Source organism: Rhinolophus hipposideros, assembly GCF_964194185.1.
Source record: "Rhinolophus hipposideros genome assembly, chromosome: 6".
NCBI lineage: Eukaryota > Metazoa > Chordata > Mammalia > Chiroptera > Rhinolophidae > Rhinolophus > Rhinolophus hipposideros.
Window position 1 is genome coordinate 59939170 of NC_138052.1, and position 22292 is coordinate 59961461.

General features: G+C 33.3%; 1 protein-coding gene across 3 annotated transcripts in view; it reads left to right on the forward strand.

Moving 5' to 3' along the window:
- Window positions 1–22292, forward strand: part of ITGAV (integrin subunit alpha V) — a 76554-nt gene that overhangs the window by 38422 nt on the left and 15840 nt on the right. For all 3 annotated transcript variants that reach the window (XM_081052315.1, XM_081052313.1, XM_081052314.1), the window contains exons 6-18: window positions 626–671; window positions 2361–2486; window positions 3332–3376; window positions 4197–4240; window positions 4329–4385; window positions 6537–6589; window positions 6984–7186; window positions 11459–11650; window positions 13777–13822; window positions 15226–15333; window positions 16531–16589; window positions 18176–18330; window positions 21733–21870. In XM_081052315.1, coding sequence (XP_080908441.1) covers window positions 626–671; window positions 2361–2486; window positions 3332–3376; window positions 4197–4240; window positions 4329–4385; window positions 6537–6589; window positions 6984–7186; window positions 11459–11650; window positions 13777–13822; window positions 15226–15333; window positions 16531–16589; window positions 18176–18330; window positions 21733–21870 — 1272 coding nt within the window. The remainder of the gene's footprint in view (window positions 1–625; window positions 672–2360; window positions 2487–3331; window positions 3377–4196; window positions 4241–4328; window positions 4386–6536; window positions 6590–6983; window positions 7187–11458; window positions 11651–13776; window positions 13823–15225; window positions 15334–16530; window positions 16590–18175; window positions 18331–21732; window positions 21871–22292) is intronic.

Sequence of the window (22292 nt, forward strand, 5' to 3'; positions counted from 1 at the left end):
TATACCCTGAAAATTTTACCTTCTGACTTCACTCCTGTTTAGATCTGTAAGACACTAAAAGTTTTCCTTTAGCTGAAAAATTTTTAATGTTTGTTCGAAAGGAAGTTTGCCTATGTAATATACAATTGTAATATAGTATTTTTTAGTGTATAATTAGTATACTTAATATATAATTAGTAATATACAACATTTTTAGTATTTTTAGTATTTAGTATATAATTAGCAATATACAATATTAAGGAGCTACTTTTTTTCTTAATGTAACTCAGTAATACTTTGCAGTAAGTACTTTATACCAAGTTTGGAAGCATCCAAGATCCACCCAATCTGTGTATTTATATATTTTATATATTTCCATATATTAAATGAATATATTATAACTTTCCTTATTGAATTTTATTTTACTGTATTTTATTTTATTGTGTTGTATTTTAGAAAAATTACAATGAAAATTATTGAAACTGAGATGAGTTTGAGATTTATGATTTTGTTTGCTTTAATATATATGTATATGTTATATTCATACATATGCACATATATGTAGCTTTTATGTTTATTACATTGCTTTCAGTTTTTAAAGCTATCTGTTCAAATATATGTCTTTTTGTTGTTTCATTTAATCTAGGCTGACAGAGTACTTCTTGGTGGTCCTGGTAGCTTTTATTGGCAAGGTAGGTTAATGTCATTTAAATTACCCAGTAATGATTGTGTTTCAGACTCATCTGTCTTAGAATGTGCCTATGAGGTTTTTCAAATTATTTTAAATAAATAAATGGGAAAATACAACTTAGTTGTATAATCTCTATCTGTTACACAGTATTTTTAAAAAAGGACTTTAACATAATATATAATGTTATATATGATATCATTATGTATCTTATATATAATATTATGATATATAATATATATATATTCCTAGTAGAAAATAATCTGAATATTTTAAAAGTAAATTTAAAAGTATTTAAAATAATTTATTTTTATTATTTGTCATATGTACTTCTCCATCTCTATATTCTAAGGACCATGATGTAAGCATTAGGAAGTATGTGGAACTGATATGTAATAGATAAATTGTGGCATTCTGAAAACTCATGGTTTTAAAAGTGTTTTGAATATGCTTATTAGAATATTTAAATGGTTTTCTCATTAATCACTGACATCAACAATGACTTCTTTGTGTTTGGGGAGTTTAAAATAGAATATGTTATTAAGTTTCAAAACAATATAATTAAACTGGATTGATGATTGTTGTAAAGGTAACAGTCATTCAGGGAGACCTATTAAAATTGCCATTTGAACAAACATATAACAGATCATTATTTGCTGACAGTTTAAAAATATGTAACTAAATCTGCTTATTTGCTTACTTTGTTTCATTTATCATTAGATACACACAGTTATTTATTTAGTCAAAATATTCAAATTTTTATTTTCTGCTGCTTACAAGTTCAGTACCCTTGTTCATTGGCATTTTGATATTCAAGTATTGTCAGTATTTGGAAGAGCTGGAAAACCTATAACTGTATTGATTTGCAAGTACTTTCTGATGCTGAATTTTACTTCTGTATTCTACACTATGCTTTCCTTGCTAGCTTCTTTATAGGAAAATCCATGCTTTTGCTTTTTAGAAAGGAATTAAAGAAAGAGATTTGCTGAAGGAAAATAGAATGGAAGGCAAAAAGAAGGAATGAGAAATAGGTATATCTGAGAAGTTAAAAGGGATGGCAAAAGAAAGAATGACAAAAAGAAAAATCAAGCAAAGATCAGTATGAGTGATGTACTAACTAAAACTGTAAAGTTTGAATTTCTATGAGTTATACATCTATTGGAAAATGAAATGGTTTAGGAAAATTGTGGTTGAATTTTACAGTTTTACAATGAACAAATAGTTCAAATTGCATATGAGAAAATAAATATTAATACTTTCTAGTTAGATATAAAGCATGGGTTTCTTTTTCTTCTTTAATGCCAGGTATGTCATTCAGTGGAGAGGAGGGAAGTGTCTGATCGGCATCTATGGGAACCAAAAATAGATTTTGTGATTCTCATTCTCAAACAGTCCTTAATATTATTATTCCATTTGTTTAACATTGACCTTTTTTGTGAATTAAGACAAATTCTGTATTCATAAATATTTGTTTATTAGCAGAGACTAATTTTAAGTACTAGCTGGGATAGAAATAATTGTGACTTAAAAGATATTATCAAATTTGAGATTTTGTGTTATAAAGAATTATTTAAGGCTAATAATTAAAAATAGTAACATCTAATGCTATTTTCTTTCACGAAGGTGCCATCCATCATCTACGTCATAAAGTTCCCATTAGATAGTTATCATTTATTTTATATATATTTTTCAGGTCAGCTCATTTCAGATCAAGTGGCAGAAATTGTATCCAAATATGACCCCAAGGTTTACAGCATCAAGTACAATAACCAGTTAGCAACTCGGACTGCACAAGCTGTTTTTGATGACAGTTATTTGGGTAGGTAAACCCGAAATACAGATTTCATTTTTTGGAGTTGAGGTGGATTTGTCCTGTATTTGCATGTGATGCCTTAAGTAGGAAAATCTTTTATGTGATATATACTAAGATTTTTTTTCTTTTAAATATAAGGGACATAATATTTCAAATTGTTAATGAGTACTTCGATTGTATTTTTTAGTAACTGAAATTTAAGAGCATGATTATTTATACAAGGATAATAATAATAACCTTTAAGATATGCTTACTATATTCTAGGTATTGTTCTAAGTGCTTTATGAAGTCTGTGAAAGTGTACTGTTATTCCTATTTTATATAAAAGAAACTCAAGTACAGAGAGGCAAAATAACCTGCCTGACATCACTCACTTGTAACTTGCTCTTCTGAGATTCAAACCCACGCAATCTGACTCGAACTTTTATTATTCACTATGTTAAACTACAGTTTTGTTCTTTAGGATTTGTTCACCTTTCTCTCTTTTTAAATTTCATTTACTCATTAAACCAAGTACACGTGACAGAAATAGTACTATGATGATTGAGAAAATCTGTTATATGTTGCTACTTTATGATCAATTACAAATTATCATGTGTTTAACTGACTCCTTTGTAAAGCTGATAATGTAATCTTAATGTTTATAATAGAGATATGGTATTTGAGTATTTAACTCAATTACTTCCTTTAAGATGTATGTGTTATACACATATGAATCTGTCACCCCTAGAGCATACTATATTGCTTAAAGGTATTACTTGAAGATGTTGCCAAGGAAAGCTTAGTCAGCAAGTAGGCTGGAGATAACCGGTCCTGTCCTGATGGCGTTTCACCTTTGGTTCCCTTTTTAGGTTACTCGGTGGCTGTCGGAGATTTCAATGGGGATGGCATAGATGGTATGATGCGCTTGAACTGTATTTAATCATTTATTAAAATTTTAAGCTAAGCATTTGAACAAGTAGCATTGACAATTTCCAGCAGTTAAAAGAGTTTTGGAACCATTGTATTGGAATATAACAGAAGAAGCAAGGGAGATGGTAGTACATTGAGGTGAGCTGTGTCTGTGTTAAACTTCCTCAAGCAGCAGCTGACGTGGAGCCTGTGCTGGGGGCCGCAGTCTCTTCCCCATCTGCTCCTTTCCAGCCCCAGCACATCAGTTATTTCTTCAGCTTCTTCCTCCTTGCTTTCTGCCGATTCTGTTCTCTTGGAGAGGTTCAGTTTCTCTTTAGAATAGGTATAATTTGTAACCTTATTCTGGGCTCTGTGGGTGAGGTTGTTACCCCGTCCTCTCTCTATCCATCCATCTTCCCTCAGAGCTCAATCCAGGAATCATGGACTTTACCTGATTTTGATCACATCTCTGTGCCACTGCTACCTCTACCCTATTTCTGTTTGCTCTGTATTACTTTTCATTACTGTAAATGTCGTTTTTCTTCATTCTTAGGTCATTTTATCTTATCTGTTCTCTTTTTAACAAGATTACAAATGCGTTGAGGGCACATGTGCATTTATTGGAGGGTCCTTAAAAATCTCTGTTTCTAAGATTTGACTTTGTGGTTAAAATGTTCTGGGATTATTCATTATGGAGTACTAATTTTTAAAAATCTCTTATTGTCTACTGAAATAAAAAAATGTAAAGCTCTCTGGCATACCCACTTCCCCCTGCAGTTTCTAATATTGGTCTTAAAATGAGTAATTAAGTTTTTTTCTTTTCAGACTTTGTTTCGGGAGTTCCAAGAGCAGCGAGGACTTTGGGAATGGTAGGAAAGTTTAAAAGTGTTTTTTGAAAAATCTCTGGGTTACCTTATATTTTCCTACATTTCATATACTTTCATTTTTCCTGCACAGGTTTATATTTATGATGGAAAAAACATGTCCTCCTTATACAATTTTACTGGTGAGCAGGTATGCTTTTAAAATGTTTTTTTTTTTTTTACTTAACATTTTAATATCAGCATCTGCTAATGTCTTAAAACTTTTCTTGGCAATATTATAATGGTTTAATATTCAGTACATAATAAATATTGGTGTAATATTCAGTATTATAGATATAAAATAAGCTCTAAATATTTCATCTTTATTTTAACCAAAGTAATTTGTTTAAGCAAAGACTTTTGTAATTTCAAACTATGGCTTGTTTGGTTTTCTTAAGGAAACACAAAATCAAATTGCATACACACAGAACCAAAAACTTGCTTTTTCTTTGCTGATGACATTAACTTTGCCGTTCAGGAATGCCCTGTGCTTTTTAATTTTATAAGCTACAAAACAAAGCATGGCATAGATGTGTGTATTATAGATGGTACAAATAAACTTCATTTGTACTGCATGAGATAAAACATTCTTCAGTTAAAACATAGTAGTTTTAAGGACAAGACATTCTCTACAATTTTACATTTGTATTGTATGTCTCAGAGAGTTCAATAAGTTAGTAATGATAAAAGAAAAGTTAAACAGTAGGTAGAGAAAAAAAACATCTGGTTTGCAGATCTGGGATTCACGCCGCTTGTTCAGCTGAGAGGGTTGGGCTTTGGAGAGGACTAATAGGATGAGGAATGGACCTAAGGTCTCCAGCAACCTCTTTCCATTTGTGTATCAGTCAGGGTTGATGCGCCACGTGAATGGTGTGCGGTTAACAGGCCCTTGGGGTTGAGGCGGGGTGGTTATCCCTTTGTGCTGCTGTGACTTCTTCACATCAAACAGCTTCTCCTGTTGAGCCCTTGTATGTCTCTGGATCATGGTGTATGCAGTCCATAATGCTTTCTTTATTCCTCCTCAGCCCTTCTGTGGGGGAAAACTTGGTCTTTGTGTTAGGGCATACCTAGGCTCTCCATACTCAGTCTTGTTACATTGGACAAGGGATTTACCTGTAAATCCAGTGGTTCGTGTATAAAAATAGGGATACTCATAACTTCCTCATGGGGTTGTGGTGAGAGTCAAATGAAAACATTTAAATCATAGTGCCCAGGACAGAACTTGTTTCAGTAAATGCCATCCTGTCTTTACACTTTCAGGCCAAATACCCTGAGAGAATAAGGCCCAAGAATAGTATTCTGCTAAATTCTAGTCATCACATCAACATGGTACCCCAAATGCAATACACTTCATTACCCATGCTCTGGTCTTGTCATTGAATACAGACCATGTCTTTCATTTTCTGAGTTACACTGTATCAATCGAAAATAGATAACATAGGAATCTCCCTTATCATTCCCTTCTTGTATCTTAGCTAATAATAAAAAAAAATTTGGAAGCTTTGCTAACTTTACATTTCTTGGTTTGTTGATTCATTCTTCACCTTAGTTCATCTTTGTCTTCTCTTCTAGTTTTGCTTTGCATGTTGGGTTTTCTTCAGAAATTTCCTTTTTTCACATGTATTTCCAGCCAGGCTGCTCTGTCTGTTGGCCAACAGTCTCCGGTGGTGGGGAGAAGACATTCCTTCTCCCTCTACATAATAAGTCCATGATAAGCCCAAACACATTTGTACTGTGCGCAATTCCAAAGCCACTGGCATGTAATCAATTGAGATGAGAGACAAAAATGAACTCCATTCCATATCTTTCCAAAGAGTAATTTCTTTAGAATTGTAATAATTTCACATAGGGAGAGCCAATAATGACCTATTAATAATTACTATCTTTGCTGCATAGACATCCATTTATTACTTTTTGGAGTCAACTGAAAGGTTTGTCTGTGACTATATGTCTTTCTGATAGTATGTCTATGTCTGGTATACTTTGGGTAGTGGAGAGGAAGGGAGATAATAAGTTAGGTTTGGGAAGGAGCATTGATTGTACTTGGGCTTAAATGGCATATGTTGTAGTCACTGAAATGATATACATGAGGTATGTTGCCCATACATCTAGGAATATAAACAAGCTTCATTACCTGATTGTCATGGTGTTGGTAATATAAACAAAAGAGAAGAATTTTAGACTGAAGCACTATATGCAGAAAAAAAAAATAACCCTTTCTGTTTGGTAAATATACTACAAATATTAATTGTTAAACTAGTTGAATGAAATGTAAACATTTCATTTTCATCTCGTTATCCAGATGGCTGCATATTTTGGATTTTCTGTCGCTGCCACTGACATTAATGGGGATGAGTAAGTTTGAAACAATGTTTCCGGAAACAGTTTTCCTCTCGTGTTTATGAACACTTTACTAAAAGTAAACATTTCTTCTTCTGTGTCTCTGTCCATTTCCTGCTAATTTTTCTGTTAGGGAACCAATTTGGAGCAACCTAATCACAAATACTAGAAAACCTCTATGTTTTTCTTTTATGTTTTTCTATTCTTTCAATAGCTTTTATAATATGAAGGAATAAAGTAATTTTGTGAATTATTCATCGTTTCTTAAGAGTTGAAAGAGCATTTGAATTTGAAATGATCATTTTATGCTTCAATGTGGTTATGAAAGATGTAGAAAGAGGGAATGGAATATAGTCAGATGGAATTTGATCTTACTTTGGTGAAAAAGAAAAATATTCTGTTCTTTTAGTTATGCAGATGTGTTTATTGGAGCACCTCTCTTCATGGATCGTGGTTCTGACGGCAAACTCCAAGAGGTGGGGCAGGTCTCAGTGTCTCTGCAAAGAGCTTCGGGAGACTTCCAGACGACCAAACTGAATGGGTTTGAGGTCTTTGCAAGGTTCGGCAGTGCCATAGCACCTCTGGGAGATCTGGACCAGGATGGTTTCAACGGTAAGATCAAAGTCCAGCAACTATGGGTCCCTGATTTTCTGTGTCCTTCTGGAAAAGTCCTGTATTCTCATGAGTAAGCCTCCTTCCTGGAAAGAAGGATGTGAGTGACAGTGAGTGACACACTAGGTTAAATGACAGGTTGCTTTTTGTTTCCTTAAAAATCAGAGCAAAATTTTCAAAAAGTGATTCTCATGAGTTATTACTCATGCAGCCTCAAATTAGGGTGTTGGAATGGTTAATTTCTGAAAGGCACTTGCACTGGTGTGGAGCCCAATGTGAGCTGGTGATTTTGTGTTCTCCTGCTAAGCGGCAGTGCCCTCTACTGTCCATTTGGATGCAAGTGTAGAAAATGCTCCCGGAGCATTATCCAAGCAACGCTGAATAATGCATACCTAAAATGTATGATTTGCTATTAATACTTTTAAAGTGATAACTTTGTTGCTACTGTCCAAAATATTCTGAGGGAGGTTATATCTTCCTTCATGGGGCAAGTAAAACGTATAAGCTCATTGTTTTATAATAGTCCCATTTAATAATTTAATTAATAGCTGTAGGTATTTTTAAAAACAAAGTTGGCTTTTACTGTAGAATGAAATATAGATTAAAAATTACCAAGTTTTTGGGCAGCTGGATGGCTCAGTTGGTTAGAGCGAGAGCTCTTAACAACAAGGTTGCTGGTTCAATTCCCGCAAGGGATGGTGGGCTGCGCCCCCTGCAAGTAAGATTGAAAAAATGGCAACTGGACTTGGAGCTGACATGCACCCTTCACAACTAGATTGAAGGGAAACAACTTGGAGCTGATGGGCCTTGGAAAGACACACTGTTCCCCAATATTCCCCAATAAAAAAATAAAAAAATAAAAATTACCAAGATTTTTTTTTTTAAAGAATACTATTAAAAAACCTTTCTAGAAATTATGAATCGACTATTGATTTGTTCATATAGTCAACAATGTTTGGGGATATGCCCCTGAAAATTTAAAGAAAGTTGTAAATTAAGAAGAAAACTTAAAAAATACAAGATAACTCTTATATCTCCCAAGTAGTAGTGGAAAAGGAAAACTTTGGTTGGGCCTCAGGACTTCACTCCTGCCTTGTGGGGATTTTATGTCATGCACTGGAAGTATCATCTCTAAGAAGAACCCTAGAAGTCTTCAGAGATGGTGAAAAACTACTCAAAGGGACATTTTGCTTCCTAAAATAGTCTTAAAGATTTTTACTATTAAGAGAACTTAACATAAATCAAATGGAACTCTAGTATCAAGTTCAAAATAGAGCTTGAAAAGAATGCTACCAGAACTAACTAGAAAACACAGAGCCAAATTTGAGGTTCTACTTTGAGTAAATTGAATGAGTTCTTGGCTATAGCTGGGAGTCTATATCCAGGTTTTCTGGGAGAGACTGCATGTTTGCTGTCACCTTGTCTGGAGGATATTCCAGCCACTTTAAAGAACACTTTCTTATTATAATGATCTGGACAAAATTGCATCCTGCTTTTTATGTTTTTATTAAAATGTAATATCTATGAACACAAGAATTATAAACAAAAACAGCTAAAAAATATTGAAGTTTCACCACTATTTTACAGAGAGATTTTACTTTTAGAGATACATACTGTAAAGGATGATTTTTGTTCTCCCAGGGTTTCTCCTGGGGTCTTATTAACCCAAATAGTAGACTGAACAATATTGTCTTTAGTGGAACATGATCTGAGCTGTATTTATGTTTATAGATACACACACATAGTTTACATATATGTATATATGTATTTATAGTTTCTACATATATGCAGTTTATATATATGAAATGAACTATTAGTTATAACCTGGATCTTCTCTTTGTTTAGATCTGATGACATTAGCCCTTTGCTATGCTCTTGCTCCTGTATTCCTCCCTTTCCACCCACACCCACCAGAAAAATCCTAGGTATCATCAAGAGGGATACTGAAAACAAAACAATACAGTTGTGTTCCACAGTTATATGCAGTTTTTGTCAATATCCTTGCAGAAAAGCAGAGGAAAGAAAACAGAAAAGAGCAACTAAAATGATGAAAGGAAGAAATCAATTGCATGAAAAAGGATTCTCCAGACTAACGGATACCAGCCAAGAGAGAAGATGATTAGAATGTATAAAATAATGAAAGGTTTAGAAAAACTAAAGATCATTTTTATTAAACGATCTCTCAACACTAAGCCATCATCTGGTGGGGAATTATATTTTAGTACTTTCTTAATACATAGGTCAATTTAGAAGTTATGCTTAGCTTTTGAAACTTGAAAAAGGATAAGAAAAGGACTCTTACATAATCTAAATACCACTTTTTTTTTTAAGGGTAACAAATTCTTAGTACTTACTGTAAGCTATTCACTATGCTAGGTACCAAAATGACAGAAATTAGAGTCCATCCATGTCCTTAACGGGATTTAGCATCAATATGGGCAACTTTTATGTAAACAAGTAAACACTAGAATGTAATCATCGCAGTGTTTGGGATATTCTTGGATATAATGGTCTTATATAAAAGATGAATGATCAAGGTGTCTTTGATATCTCAGGAAGGTGGCATTGAGCAGGCCAAAAGAGACTGGGTATATTAAGGAAATAGGCAGTCTATTTAGAAGGGCTGGTACCTAGGGACTGTCACAGGTAAGATGGATACGTCCTTGTTCTCATGAAGCTTATGTTTTGTGGAGAAGCCAGAAAGTAAACACATAATGGGGGAAATTCAGAGAGTAAAGGCTATGGATTTAAAACAAAGAAAGACAAGGTAATGTGATTGAGTGCCTAGATGGAAAATGTGGTTGAGAAGTGAGAGTGCATTGCCTCATAGAATGGCCATTGAAGACTTCTCTCACAAGATGGCATTTGATCTATGATTTAGACAAACAGAAGGAGTAAACTTTGGAAATCCTGGAGCAAGAGCTGTTAAGGCAGAAGGGAACAGCAAGTGTAAACCCAGAGATAGGAACTAGTTCTGCCTGTTTAAGAAAGAGAAAAAGGCCAGGATTGGTAAGAAGATTGAGTGAGGGTTAGAATTGGAGATGTGGGGGGAGGCAGGAATAAATGGACAAGCTACTAGCATTTAAAGCTTTGGGAAATAATTGAAGGATTTTAAGAAGGAAGGTAACATGATATTAACATTTGACAGTTTTGAGGAGAATGGATTATAGGAGCAAGAGTAGAAGTAGGAGGCCACTTAGGCTGTTTTAGGCAAAGGATGAGAATGGGTTGTCTAGGGTGTTACCAGTACAGATCAAGGGAAATGGACGTATTTATAAAATATTTAGTTAGGAAAGGTCATAAGGACAATTTGATGTTTTTAGAGAATTTCAAACTTTTTATTTGTGTTATTTCAATATAAGTTGAGAAAGATCAGTATGAAATCATAACTTTAAAGTTTCTGAGCCAGATTGACTTCTGCTTCAAAAAACCCCAAAAACCATGCCCAACTAAATTATCTAGACTGTGGAGAGCTAGAATGAACCTTAGGTGAATCTTTTGACATGTCACTCTCCCCTCCATTTTATTTTTTATTTTTTGTTATTATTGTTTTTTTATTATTAGTTTCAGATGCACAAAACAAGGTAATACTTAGATGTTCATCATTTATATCCCTCACACTGTGGACCCCCCTCCCCCCTCCCCCCATCCACTATCCCTCCGACATCGCACCGAGCCATCACATTATATATATAAAATTATAGTTGGCATTCATTATTGTTCAGCTTCAGGTGTACAGTACGTTGATCAAGCATCTACATCTTCCCTGAGGTGGTCTCCCAGATGGGACCTGTGCCCATCAGATACCCTACAAAATCTTTACAACATTATTGATTACGTTCCCCAAATTATTTTTCAAAAACCCTGAGGCCATTTTGTGGTTACCGACTGTTTTCTAATCCCCTCATCTTTCCCCTTGTCCCCACATTTTAAAGATGACATATTTGAAGTCCAGACAGGTTAACTGATTTGTTCAAGGTCAGGCCCAGAATATCTGGCTCCAAATTAATGTCATTTCCATATACTTTCACTTGAATTTCCTTGAATTAGATTGTTGAATTGTATAAAGAGTGTGATACTGAACTTTGAATCAATATTTATCTTTTGATAAATGGGTGCATTAATATTAATATTAATATTCACATAAATAATAAGAACTAAGACTTCCTTCTCTCCATCCTTCCCCTTTCCTTCTTCCTTCCTCCTCCTTCCCCTTCTCCCTCTTCTTACTTCTCTCTATCTCCTTCCCCTCCTTCTCCTTTTTCCCTACAGATATTGCAATTGCTGCTCCATATGGGGGTGAAGATAAAAAAGGAATTGTTTATATTTTCAATGGAAGATCAACAGGCTTGAATGCAGTACCATCTCAGATCCTTGAAGGGAAGTGGCCTGCTCAGAGCATGCCACCAAGCTTTGGCTATTCAATGAAAGGAGCCACAGATATAGACAAAAATGGATATCCAGGTGCTGTCCTAAAAATGCATAGAGCTTCTTAGATTTTTCAGTCCTGATAGCAAATAGTATTAGTTACTGCACTCTTCACTTACATTATAAAGTATTTCAATTCAATGTTTCAAGTATTGTTCAAGCCCCTACTGTTGTTTAAGGGATATGAAATAAAGACAGCTCTATTTCCTGGGAGGTTCCAGTATGAAGCACATGCTCTGAGTTTCTTTTATTGTCTTAAAGCCTGTGATGAAATGTCAGAGAAAAATATCATCGAAGCTATAAACAAAAGCTAAATGCTCATTCTAAGTTTTTGAATGTCATCCGTTTTTTTTTGTTTGTTTGTTTGTTTTGTTTTTAATGACCTAATGTTTTTGTGGACTAGACTTAATCATTGTGATTTTTAAAAACTATATTTTTTAATTTAATTATCTCGGTAAGGCTTGTGAAGAATATCATCTAGCTCAGCTCATTATTATACCATTTTCTGGATAAGAAAAGAGACTGGGAAAGATAATTTGCCCCATGTGCCCACTGGTTTGAGCCAATACAAAAAATGAAGTCTTTTTCTGGCTCTTATATACTTTAGAGTATTATAATGGATCTAGGGTCATAATGGGTCTATTCTTTAAATGAAATATAATACAGAAAATTTAGAATACCTTTTTGTTGTTGAAACAATGAATGTGAGCTCAATATACAAGTATGGTCAAGTGTTTTTGAAAATAAGACATGAAGTTAATTCTTGTCTATGTTAGTGTTATTTCAAGAATTATTTTTGTTATAAATGCAATATAGTTATAGAAGTTTTAGAAAATACAGCAAAACTTATTTTTCAGTCATTTTTCCAATGCATTCATACACATTTTTAACAAAATAGAATTATGCTTTATGCACTGTTAATAGCATAAAATGTTTCTCCATGTTATTAGTTGTTCTTCAAAAACATGAATTTTACATTTCCCGTTTTATCAAATGGCTGTATCATATCTTACTTACCCTTATTTAGGGGCATGTATATCCTTGTATATAATTCTGTTGCATACCTCTGATTATTAGGGAAAAATTCTAGAATTGTTTTGTCAAAAATAAGCACTTTTTTTTAAGTCTGTTGATACACATTGTCAAATGATAGTCCCACTCTGTCCAAAAGAATGTTTCGCCACTTTTTAAGCACTCACTAGTAGTAAGTGACTGATCATTTTCCCACATTTGTGCCCATACTGGGTGTCATCTTTCGTTTCTTTAAAATAACTTTATATGATAGGTGGAAAATATTATTTTGTCTTAATTTGTAGTTTCTGATTATTATTGAGGGTAAGCATTTTTATTTGCATATATATATTTACTGTTGTGCATTTCCTTTTTGTTTCTTTCTCTATATCTATTGAGACTGTTTTTTTCTTTCATTCTTTTTTTTTTTTTCTTGTGGCAGTGCCTTAAACATTGAGGCTACTAACTCTAACTCATACATATTTTGTGTATGAGTTAGACAAGTGTCACTCAGTTTGTGACACTTGCTTTTTAGACATTAAGAAGTTCTTAATTTTTATGTAAGCTAATCTACCTGTCTTTATGGTTTTTTTCATGTGCTTTTCTGCCTTGAAAGGGTTTACTCAAATTTAGTTTGAGTATATTGAGAGGTAGAGCTTGGATTTCATTTTTTTTTCTAATTGTGAACCAGTTTTACCAATTACATATAAAAAGTAATACGTTCTGTTTTTGTTGATTTGAATGCTATTTGCATTCATTCTACGTACATGTAATGTGTGTTTTGTTTTTTGCTTTTAAATAAAATAAATAAGATGAAAAATGTAATCCATGGGAATCTATAAAACTTTTTCCTTTGTGGGTATGCTTGTTTGGGGATATACTTCCTGATTTTTGTGAAGAATCCATTAGAAAGATTCTTGTCTATCTGAATGAAAGACTAGTTTTATGATGAGTGTTTGCCATTGATGATAGCTTATTTACAGTGTTCATATTTTAGTCTTTTAGATGTTATGTTACAACCACTTAGTGAATAGTTTTGAAACTATGTCTAAGTCTTTATCTTATGCACTGAAAGTTTTATAGAATGGTATGTGAATTTAAAAAAAACATAATGTTAATATTATTAACATTTTTTTTCCTACTCTTTTAAGACTTAATTGTAGGAGCCTTTGGTGTAGATAGAGCTGTGTTATACAGGTGAGCATGTTTCCATATCCTGTAATATAGGAGTATTATAAATCATTTGAAAATTTTATAGTTAAGTATCAGTGTTTGAATTTCAGCTTAATTTTCTTGAAGTAATTTTCTTGAAGTAATAAAATTTGTTCTTCCTATTTGAGATTTGTTGCAGATATTGTTTATTCAAGGAGATCCCAAAGTAGAGGAAGCTGTAGATGTTTTATTTAAAAAAAAGCATTTAGAATTTTGCCTCTTTGTCCTTTAAATTATGTACGGATATTCTTCTGAATTTTAAATCTCTTTAAAAATTATAGGAGTTTACATTTTCCTCTGAGAGGCAAGAAATTAACTTGGCGTTTGTGCCACAGCTTTCTGTGACCACAAAGGCAGTATGTAATGACTTCCAAAATAAATATTTTTGTTACAGCAATGTGTAAATGCACATTTCTATATTTCCCAGCTTTCTACATATTCCCAGTTATTCTCTGTATTTCATCGATTACTCATGCCTTAGACTATCATCTGGCATCCCACGTAGATTAAGATGTGCACTCTTCTGTGGACCATGTTCATCCATGGCAGGAGAACTAACATTGGTGCTGTGTAATGGAGTTTGTGTTGGGCTCAGCTTCAGTGGGGCCCTTAAGGCGGCAGCATATGTATGTCCATACAGATTCCAGGATTTATCATGATTGAGACAGGCTCACTGGCCTGAACGTACTGTATTTTCATCCAGAGCTTAAACTTGTAAACCTGTGCCTCTGAACTTTGGAAAACTAATTGTTTTAATTTATTGTTTCAGTTTTTTGAATTGCTATTAATGAAGTAATACACATATGCAGTAAAAATTCAAACGACATAAAAAGCCCATTCAATAAAAAATATACTTCTCACATGAGTGATGAGTATATCATATCCTACCAGAAATACGCAGTAAAAAATCGTGGGTGTGGGTGTGCATGCGCACGTGTACATGCATCCTTTGCACATTGTGTATTTTTCCCTGTCATACTCAAATTATACCTTGGATGTATCTTAGAGATCATCGTATTAACACAGATGGATTTACGGCACTCGTTTCCTCCTCTGTATTGCATTGCATTAGGTAGATATACCAGGACATGTTTAACCATTCTGCTTTAATGGACTGAATTCAGATAGGCTGGCTAATTGTCCTGCTTTGCCTGGAACTGAGGGATTTACCAGGTCATTGGACTTCCATGCTAAAATCAGGGCAGTCCTGGACAAATTAGGACAGTTTAGGCTGTTTCTGTTCTTTGTGCTATCGTAAACAATGCTTCAGTAACCATGGCACTGTGTATGCAGTGAATGTGAACCTAAAATGCTTGGATCAGTCTAACATTTTAACATTTTTTTTCTTTCTTTTTTGTTTTATTAATTATTATTTTCAATTTTACCAGGGCCAGACCAGTTATCACCGTAAATGCTGGCCTTGAAGTATACCCTAGCATTTTAAATCAAGACAATAAAACCTGCCCACTGCCTGGGACAGATCTTAAAGTTTCCTGGTATGAGTATTTGTTTAATAATAGTTATTATTGGTTCAATTATTATAAAAATAATTGAAAATGAAGGTGGGGGTTGAAATATTTATTGCTAAAGCGGTTTCTATGTTGCTACTCTATTTTTATGTCATATGTTGTATTATAGAAATATAGTTCCAAAGAAGATATGTAGAAGACTTTAGAAATATGCTAAAAAGTAGTATAAAATTTTTTTAAGTGATGCATGCTCAATGAATATAATCATAAAGAAGGAAAAGCTAATAAAACTCAGAACTTATTTATATTTAATTCTAAACAGGCTCATGAACATTTTAATTTTTAAAAGACAGGATTTTTTCAGATTTAATATCTGTGAATAGCTATATGAAAAATGTTGTTTGTAGATACTGGTCTTCTACTTGTTCCTTTACTAGTTTCTAAAGTAAAATATATTTTTGTAAATTTAATATCTGAATTCCTCTCTTGTCCAAGTCTCCATTGTTTTTATGCTATTCTTTGCTATATTGTGCAATTTTTGCTACGTTTTCATTTTAAAAATTTCCTTAAGATTTTTTTCTTTAAATTCACTCATGTTTTGCTTTAAAACATTTTTAAATAAAAGGGAGAAACCGGTATCTTTCTTGTACATGTCAAAATAAATATAAAATCAATAATGAAAAATCTTGATCCATATGTTGTGAACATTACTATGAGCACCCCACTTTGGGAAACACTGTTACTGTTCCTGTCCCTGGCACCCACAGAAAAATCAGAGAACTTATATATGAAGGGTAGAATGAATGGAATCTGGGGAAATTTTACTTCAAAAATAAACTGTGAAAAACACTGTTCTACGGGAGTTTGCTAATTAAAGGAAGCTTTGGTAGGGCTTTTTATTAAATGAGACATTATTTTAAATCTGGACTGTCATTTCCCTTATTTAGATTTATCAAAAGGTTCTATAAACTTGAGAGGTGGTTAGGAAATCCGTTTTCTTTTTTTTTTCCTCATCAAGGTACTATGAAAGGCAATGTGCTTAAATCACTGAAGGATGAATTAGATTATTTTGTATAGTTTCATATTTAAAAATAATATGAAGACATGATGAAAGATACAGTTTCACAGTGTAAACTATATATTTGAAATTTGAGATTTGGGTGATATTTCAAAATATGACTAAACTGAATTATAGGATTTATGTATATTTTTATTTTCCTACAGTTTTAACGTCAGGTTCTGCTTAAAGGCAGATGGCAAAGGAGCACTTCCCAGGAAACTTAGTAAGTGTTCTGTAGAAAAATTCTATTAATTTAATGATCCTGCTTACACGGCACTTAAAACAAGCTTTTAGGATGTTTGAATAGTTTCTCAAATAGTTGGCATTACTGTTTTTATTTAAATGTTTATGTTTAAAGACATTTAAAATTTCTTTGTTTGGAAACTAATTTCTTTGTTTGGAAACTCTTAATCCAATTCAGAAATAATACATTTATTTATTTACGTTGTAAATAAAATAGCCCAGTAAATGGTACGTACGATCTTCAGCAAGTTAAGCAGTGACCAATGTGAAATAAATGAGCTCGAGGGGAAAGAAGTATAATTTGTAAGTAGATGATCTACTGAGAAGTTTATAATTTGTCTTGGAGAAGTCCCCAGCAATCTCTGGAGTTGAGGTGGTTTAGAAATAGTGAGAAGAAGGAGAAAAAGTTTTGACCACTAAATTTTACCCACACTGCAAACTCCAACTTAACTCTTCATTTTCAAAACATGATTTATGTGGTCCTCAGAGCCAGGTAGGAGAGTTAAGCAACTGTTGCCAAGATTTGTCAGTATGTTAGTGACAAATGCTCTGGAGTAATAATAAAGCAGGGGAAGAGGACTGAATCAGTTAGGGGTGTGTTCGTACATGAAAGTTCTCATAGGGTAGTAAGGCGTTACTGGGAGAAAACTTTTCTGAAGGAAAGGAAGGAGCTAGGAGATGTGTAGAGGAGTATTAAGCACAGAGAAAAATGGCACTTTCAAGAGCATGGAGGGCAAGAGCATGGAGGGCAGTGTGGGTGGGTGGAACAGAACTGGAAGCAAAATAACCCTGGGTTTTCACCCAAATTTGACATGAAGTTTAACATTTAGAAAAATCTGGGAAGAGATCTGTGGTTTTAGAGGTCTGCCCTCTCACCTCCTTTGAAGAAACTACTGAATGACCTGAATCTTAGAAGCAGTCATCCTAACAGCTGTGCTTCCGACTATTGGCTGCATGTTCATTGTAAGATGATTCTTGACCCAAACGACTACATATGGTCACTTGTTTCATGAGGGACATGTATTCATCTGACAGTTTGATACGGTAGCTTAAATAGGAGTCCTGAGGGATGCAAACTGTTCCTTCATCATAGTGTGAATGGTATGGGTGTATATTAGTAAATATTTCTTCATCAAAATCAGCGAGAGTCCTGCTACATTCATTAATGGTGGAAGTCTTAATTTACATATATTTCATGCTCTGTACTTCCTCCTCTCAGCTTAAATTAAAAAAAACATTTTTTCCTCTGTCTTATAGTTGTTTTACTACCATCCTTATCTGTTGTCTGAATTAATATGGCATTACTTTGGAGATAGTTGGGTTAATTATTTAATTATTACATATTTATTCAGAATGAATATGTTATGGTTTTACTACAAGGTGTAGACATTTTTAATGAATTAGAAGCAAATTACTTCTTAAGGACTAGAAGCAATTTTTTTACATACTATATTTACATACTATATTTACATGAAATACATACTATATTTACATGAAATACAGACATTTGGGACAGATAGGTGTCCATAAAGGTTATGTTGGTTATAAATCCTTTGGTTTGTATAGACTTCCAGGTGGAGCTTCTTTTGGATAAACTCAAGCAAAAAGGAGCAATTCGACGAGCACTGTTTCTCCATAACAGGTCCCCTGGTCACTCCAAGAATATGACCATTTCAAGAGGGGGACAGATGCAGTGTGAGGAACTGATAGCATATCTGCGGGTAAGAGATGCTTTTCTGCTCCATTCTCTTTTCTTTTTACTCATTATATTTTCCTTTCATCCAAATGATTTTTACTTTCTTTACATTTTGGGTATGAAGTCAAAAAGAAAACACAGAAGAATACACTTGAGGTAGTGTGGCTTTTTAAAATGTCAGACCTAAGAAATCGAATTCTACTCCTGGTAGACTGGATATTCCAAATAGCCTTCACATGATAATGCTGCTGAATAAATTACAACAAATGAATTTCTTAAATACTGCTACACTCTTAAAGACAGTAAAAAGAAATTCCCAGGGTCCCCCAAATAAGCAGTCCATTAAAACAAAATCTCATTGGCAAAAACTGACTTGTGAGTTGTAAGCAGTTGTGTGAGCCAGGGTTGCGGGGGTAGGATGGAGCCGGGGAAAGTGTGAGCAGTGATCACAGACACCAGCACAGGGCTTCCGCTCACCTGGGGCCTTCTGTAAGCCAGGTGTCTGAGCCTCCTGCATTAGGCCCAGACACTTGCATGAGGCTCATGCGTTTCCAGGACAAAAGTACACCCTGACTCCAGCAAGAGTAAATGCAGAGCCTCTATTTAACAGTGTAGTAAGGACCCCATGATTTCCACAGGTTAAGTTCAATCAAATATGAATCCATTTACAAAAAACAAAATACGAAACACAAGCTGTTAGAAAAAACAACAAACAAGTATTAGACTTCAGAGTCTTGAGATGTTGGAATTCTCAGGTATGGAATATAAATTTATATAAAATGTTTAAAGAAATAAGCCATGCAGTTTTTAAAAGAAGACAAAAAACGATTTAGAAGATGCAACATAATTAACAAGTTCAATTTAACGGACCTATATAGAACTTCGCACCCAACAATTAGACAATATAAAAATTGACCATATATAGATCATAAAGGAAGTCTAAATAACTTAAAAAATTGAAATCATAGAAAATCGATATTTGTGAAATTTTTAGAAATCAATACAAAAAATTAATTGGGAATTAGGAATTGTGATTTTAAATAACTTATGAATCAAAAAAAGATTATAATGATATGACTACATGGATGGACCTGGAAGGTATTTTGCTAAGTGAAATAAGTCAGACAGAGAAAGACAAATACCATATGATTCTACTAATGTATGGAATCTAAAGAACAAAATAAACGAACACACCAAACAGAAACAGACTCATAGGTGCAGGAAATAAGCTGAAGTTACCAGATGAGAGGGAGGTGAGGGGGCCGGTTGATAAAGGTGAAGAGATTGAGAAGTACAAATTGGTAGTTACAAAATAGTCATGGGCATGTAAAGTAAAGCATAGAGCATATTGTTAATAATATGGTAATAACTAGGTATAGTGCCAGCTGAGTACTAGACTAGTCAGGAGGATCACTTCTTAAATTATACAAATATCTGACCACTAATGTTGTACACCTGAAATTAACACAAAATAATATTGAATTTTAACTGTACTTGAAAAATTAAAAAAGGGGGGGAAGGTGAAGAGGAATAAGAAGTTCAAATTTCCAGGTATAAAACATATAAGTGATGGGGATGTAACGTACAGCATAAGGAATATAGTCAATAATACTGTGATAGTGTGGTACAGTGTCAGATGGTTGCTGGACTTACCATGGTGATCACTTCTTTAGGTATATAAATGTTGAATAACTGTGTTGAAACTAATATAATATTGTGTGTTAGCTATATTTTAATAAAAATATTTTTAAAAAGATCATAATGGAAATTTAGTTAGAAGTGAATTTTAATAAAAATACTATATGTCAAAATGTGTAGGATGTTACAGAAGCAGAGTGTAAGAAGAGTAAATTTATACCTTAAATGCTATTTATCTTAAATGTAAGAGTAAGGAAAAATGAAGGAAAGAAAACTACAGTTAGGCATTGAAAGCTACAGATACAAGAGGGAATAAAATAATAGAATATTAGAAATAACCTTGTACTAAGACATAAGGAGACTTAGACAAAATAGGGAAATTCTTAGAAAAACACAACTGACATAAAAAGAAATAGAAAACCTGAATAATTTATTTAGCTATACAAACCATTTAAAAAGTTGAATTGTCAGTTAAAAATCTCCACACAAAGGAAACACAAGGCCCAGATGGTTTTATAGGTGATATCTGCCAAACCATCAAGAATGAGACATTTGAATATTATACTCTTTGAAAGAATAGAAAAACAGAAATTATTCCAACTCATTCTATGAGCTGGTGTAATTGATACCCAGACTAGTCAAGGATAGTACAAGTAAGGAGAATTTCATGCTGGTCTTAAATATATAGATGTAAAATTGCTAAACCAAGTATAAGCAAACTAAATTTCAGCAGTTTATAAAGCAGATAAAACAAATAGACCAACTTAGATTTTTCCTAGGGTGGGTTAACATTAAAAATATAGAAGTGCCTTAATACATGAATAGACTAAAAAAAAAAGAAAAACATAACCGTTTTACTTAAGTGTAGAAAAAGCTTTTGAATCAATAACTTCATGATTTAAACAAACAGGACAAATACCCGAGATTATAACTGAAGAAATACCATCTTACATTCAAACAAAATCTGCTAATATCTGTCAGTTGGTGAAGATGTGGATTAAAGAGAATTCTTTTACATTGTCGATGGTAGTATAAATTGTTATGAAGACTTTGAAAGATAATATGGTATTATGGAGATGACAAACTACTTGCCACTAGATAGAAGAATAATCATTACAACACGTTTTGTGTAATAGCAAAAACAAAAAGCCTAAAACAATCTAAGTAAACTTTGATGGAATGGATAAATAAATTGTGGATTTATCATATGATGAAATATTACTCACCAATAAAAATTAACCCCAGCTACATGCAAACAGCATGGATGAATGTTAAGAATGTTAAACAGAAAGCAAATCACAAGACTATATATGATCTCCCTTTTAAATAAACAAACAGGAAAAGCAATCTGAAGAACATATTGTTTAGGGACACATACACTATAATAAAACTGCTGAAAGCAAGGAAGGGAATGGTGAACTTAAAATTCAGTATAGTGGTTACCTCAGAGAAGGAAGGGAGAAGGATGAAAAGAGAAAGGATTGCACATGGGTAGCTTAAGCGATATCAGTAATGCTCATTATAATGGATGTGCATTTGAGTGCTTAATTTATTAACGTGCCTTGTATATTTTTATGTGAATCAAATATTATAAAACCAAAAAATGATTAAGAGTTGTCATTGAAGAATGGTAACCTTTTTGGATACTCTATTCTTATATAAGTGGTTTTTCAGAGAGCTTCAGTAGAATTGAATCAAGAGATGAATACAGAGGGCTTTGTATTGTGCACTTAGGGATTTCTCCAGATAATTTGATGTCATAAATAATTCGAAGCTTTTCCATTTCTAGGATGAATCTGAATTTCGAGATAAACTCACTCCGATTACTATTTTTATGGAGTATCGGTTGGATTATAGAACAGCTGCTGATGCAACAGGCTTGCAACCCATCCTTAACCAGTTCACGCCTGCCAACGTTAGTCGACAGGTACTGTTCCTCCTCAGTTTATCACTAGTTTTATACTTTAATCTTTTTTGTGGCCTTGCAATTCATATTTTAAAGTACCATTAGGGATTGCTTTTATAATGTTGGGTTTTTTCATCAAAGGAGTCAAAAGGGAAGGAATCTGGATTTTCAGGTCAGATTTATTTAAAGCCACTTAGAACTTAGTGATATGGAGAGAAAGACAGGGTCACATTTCATATACATAAAACAGTTGGATAACTCAAAGAAAACAACAAAACACCAATTTATTTACATTCTATTTTGGTATTTTGCTAAACAAGTTTTATATCTATGTTATCTTTCATTTACATTTTAATTGTAAAAATAGTACATATACACATATATGCATATTTATAACACATATATCATGTTTTATAAAACCAAATAAAGCAATGTAAAATTTT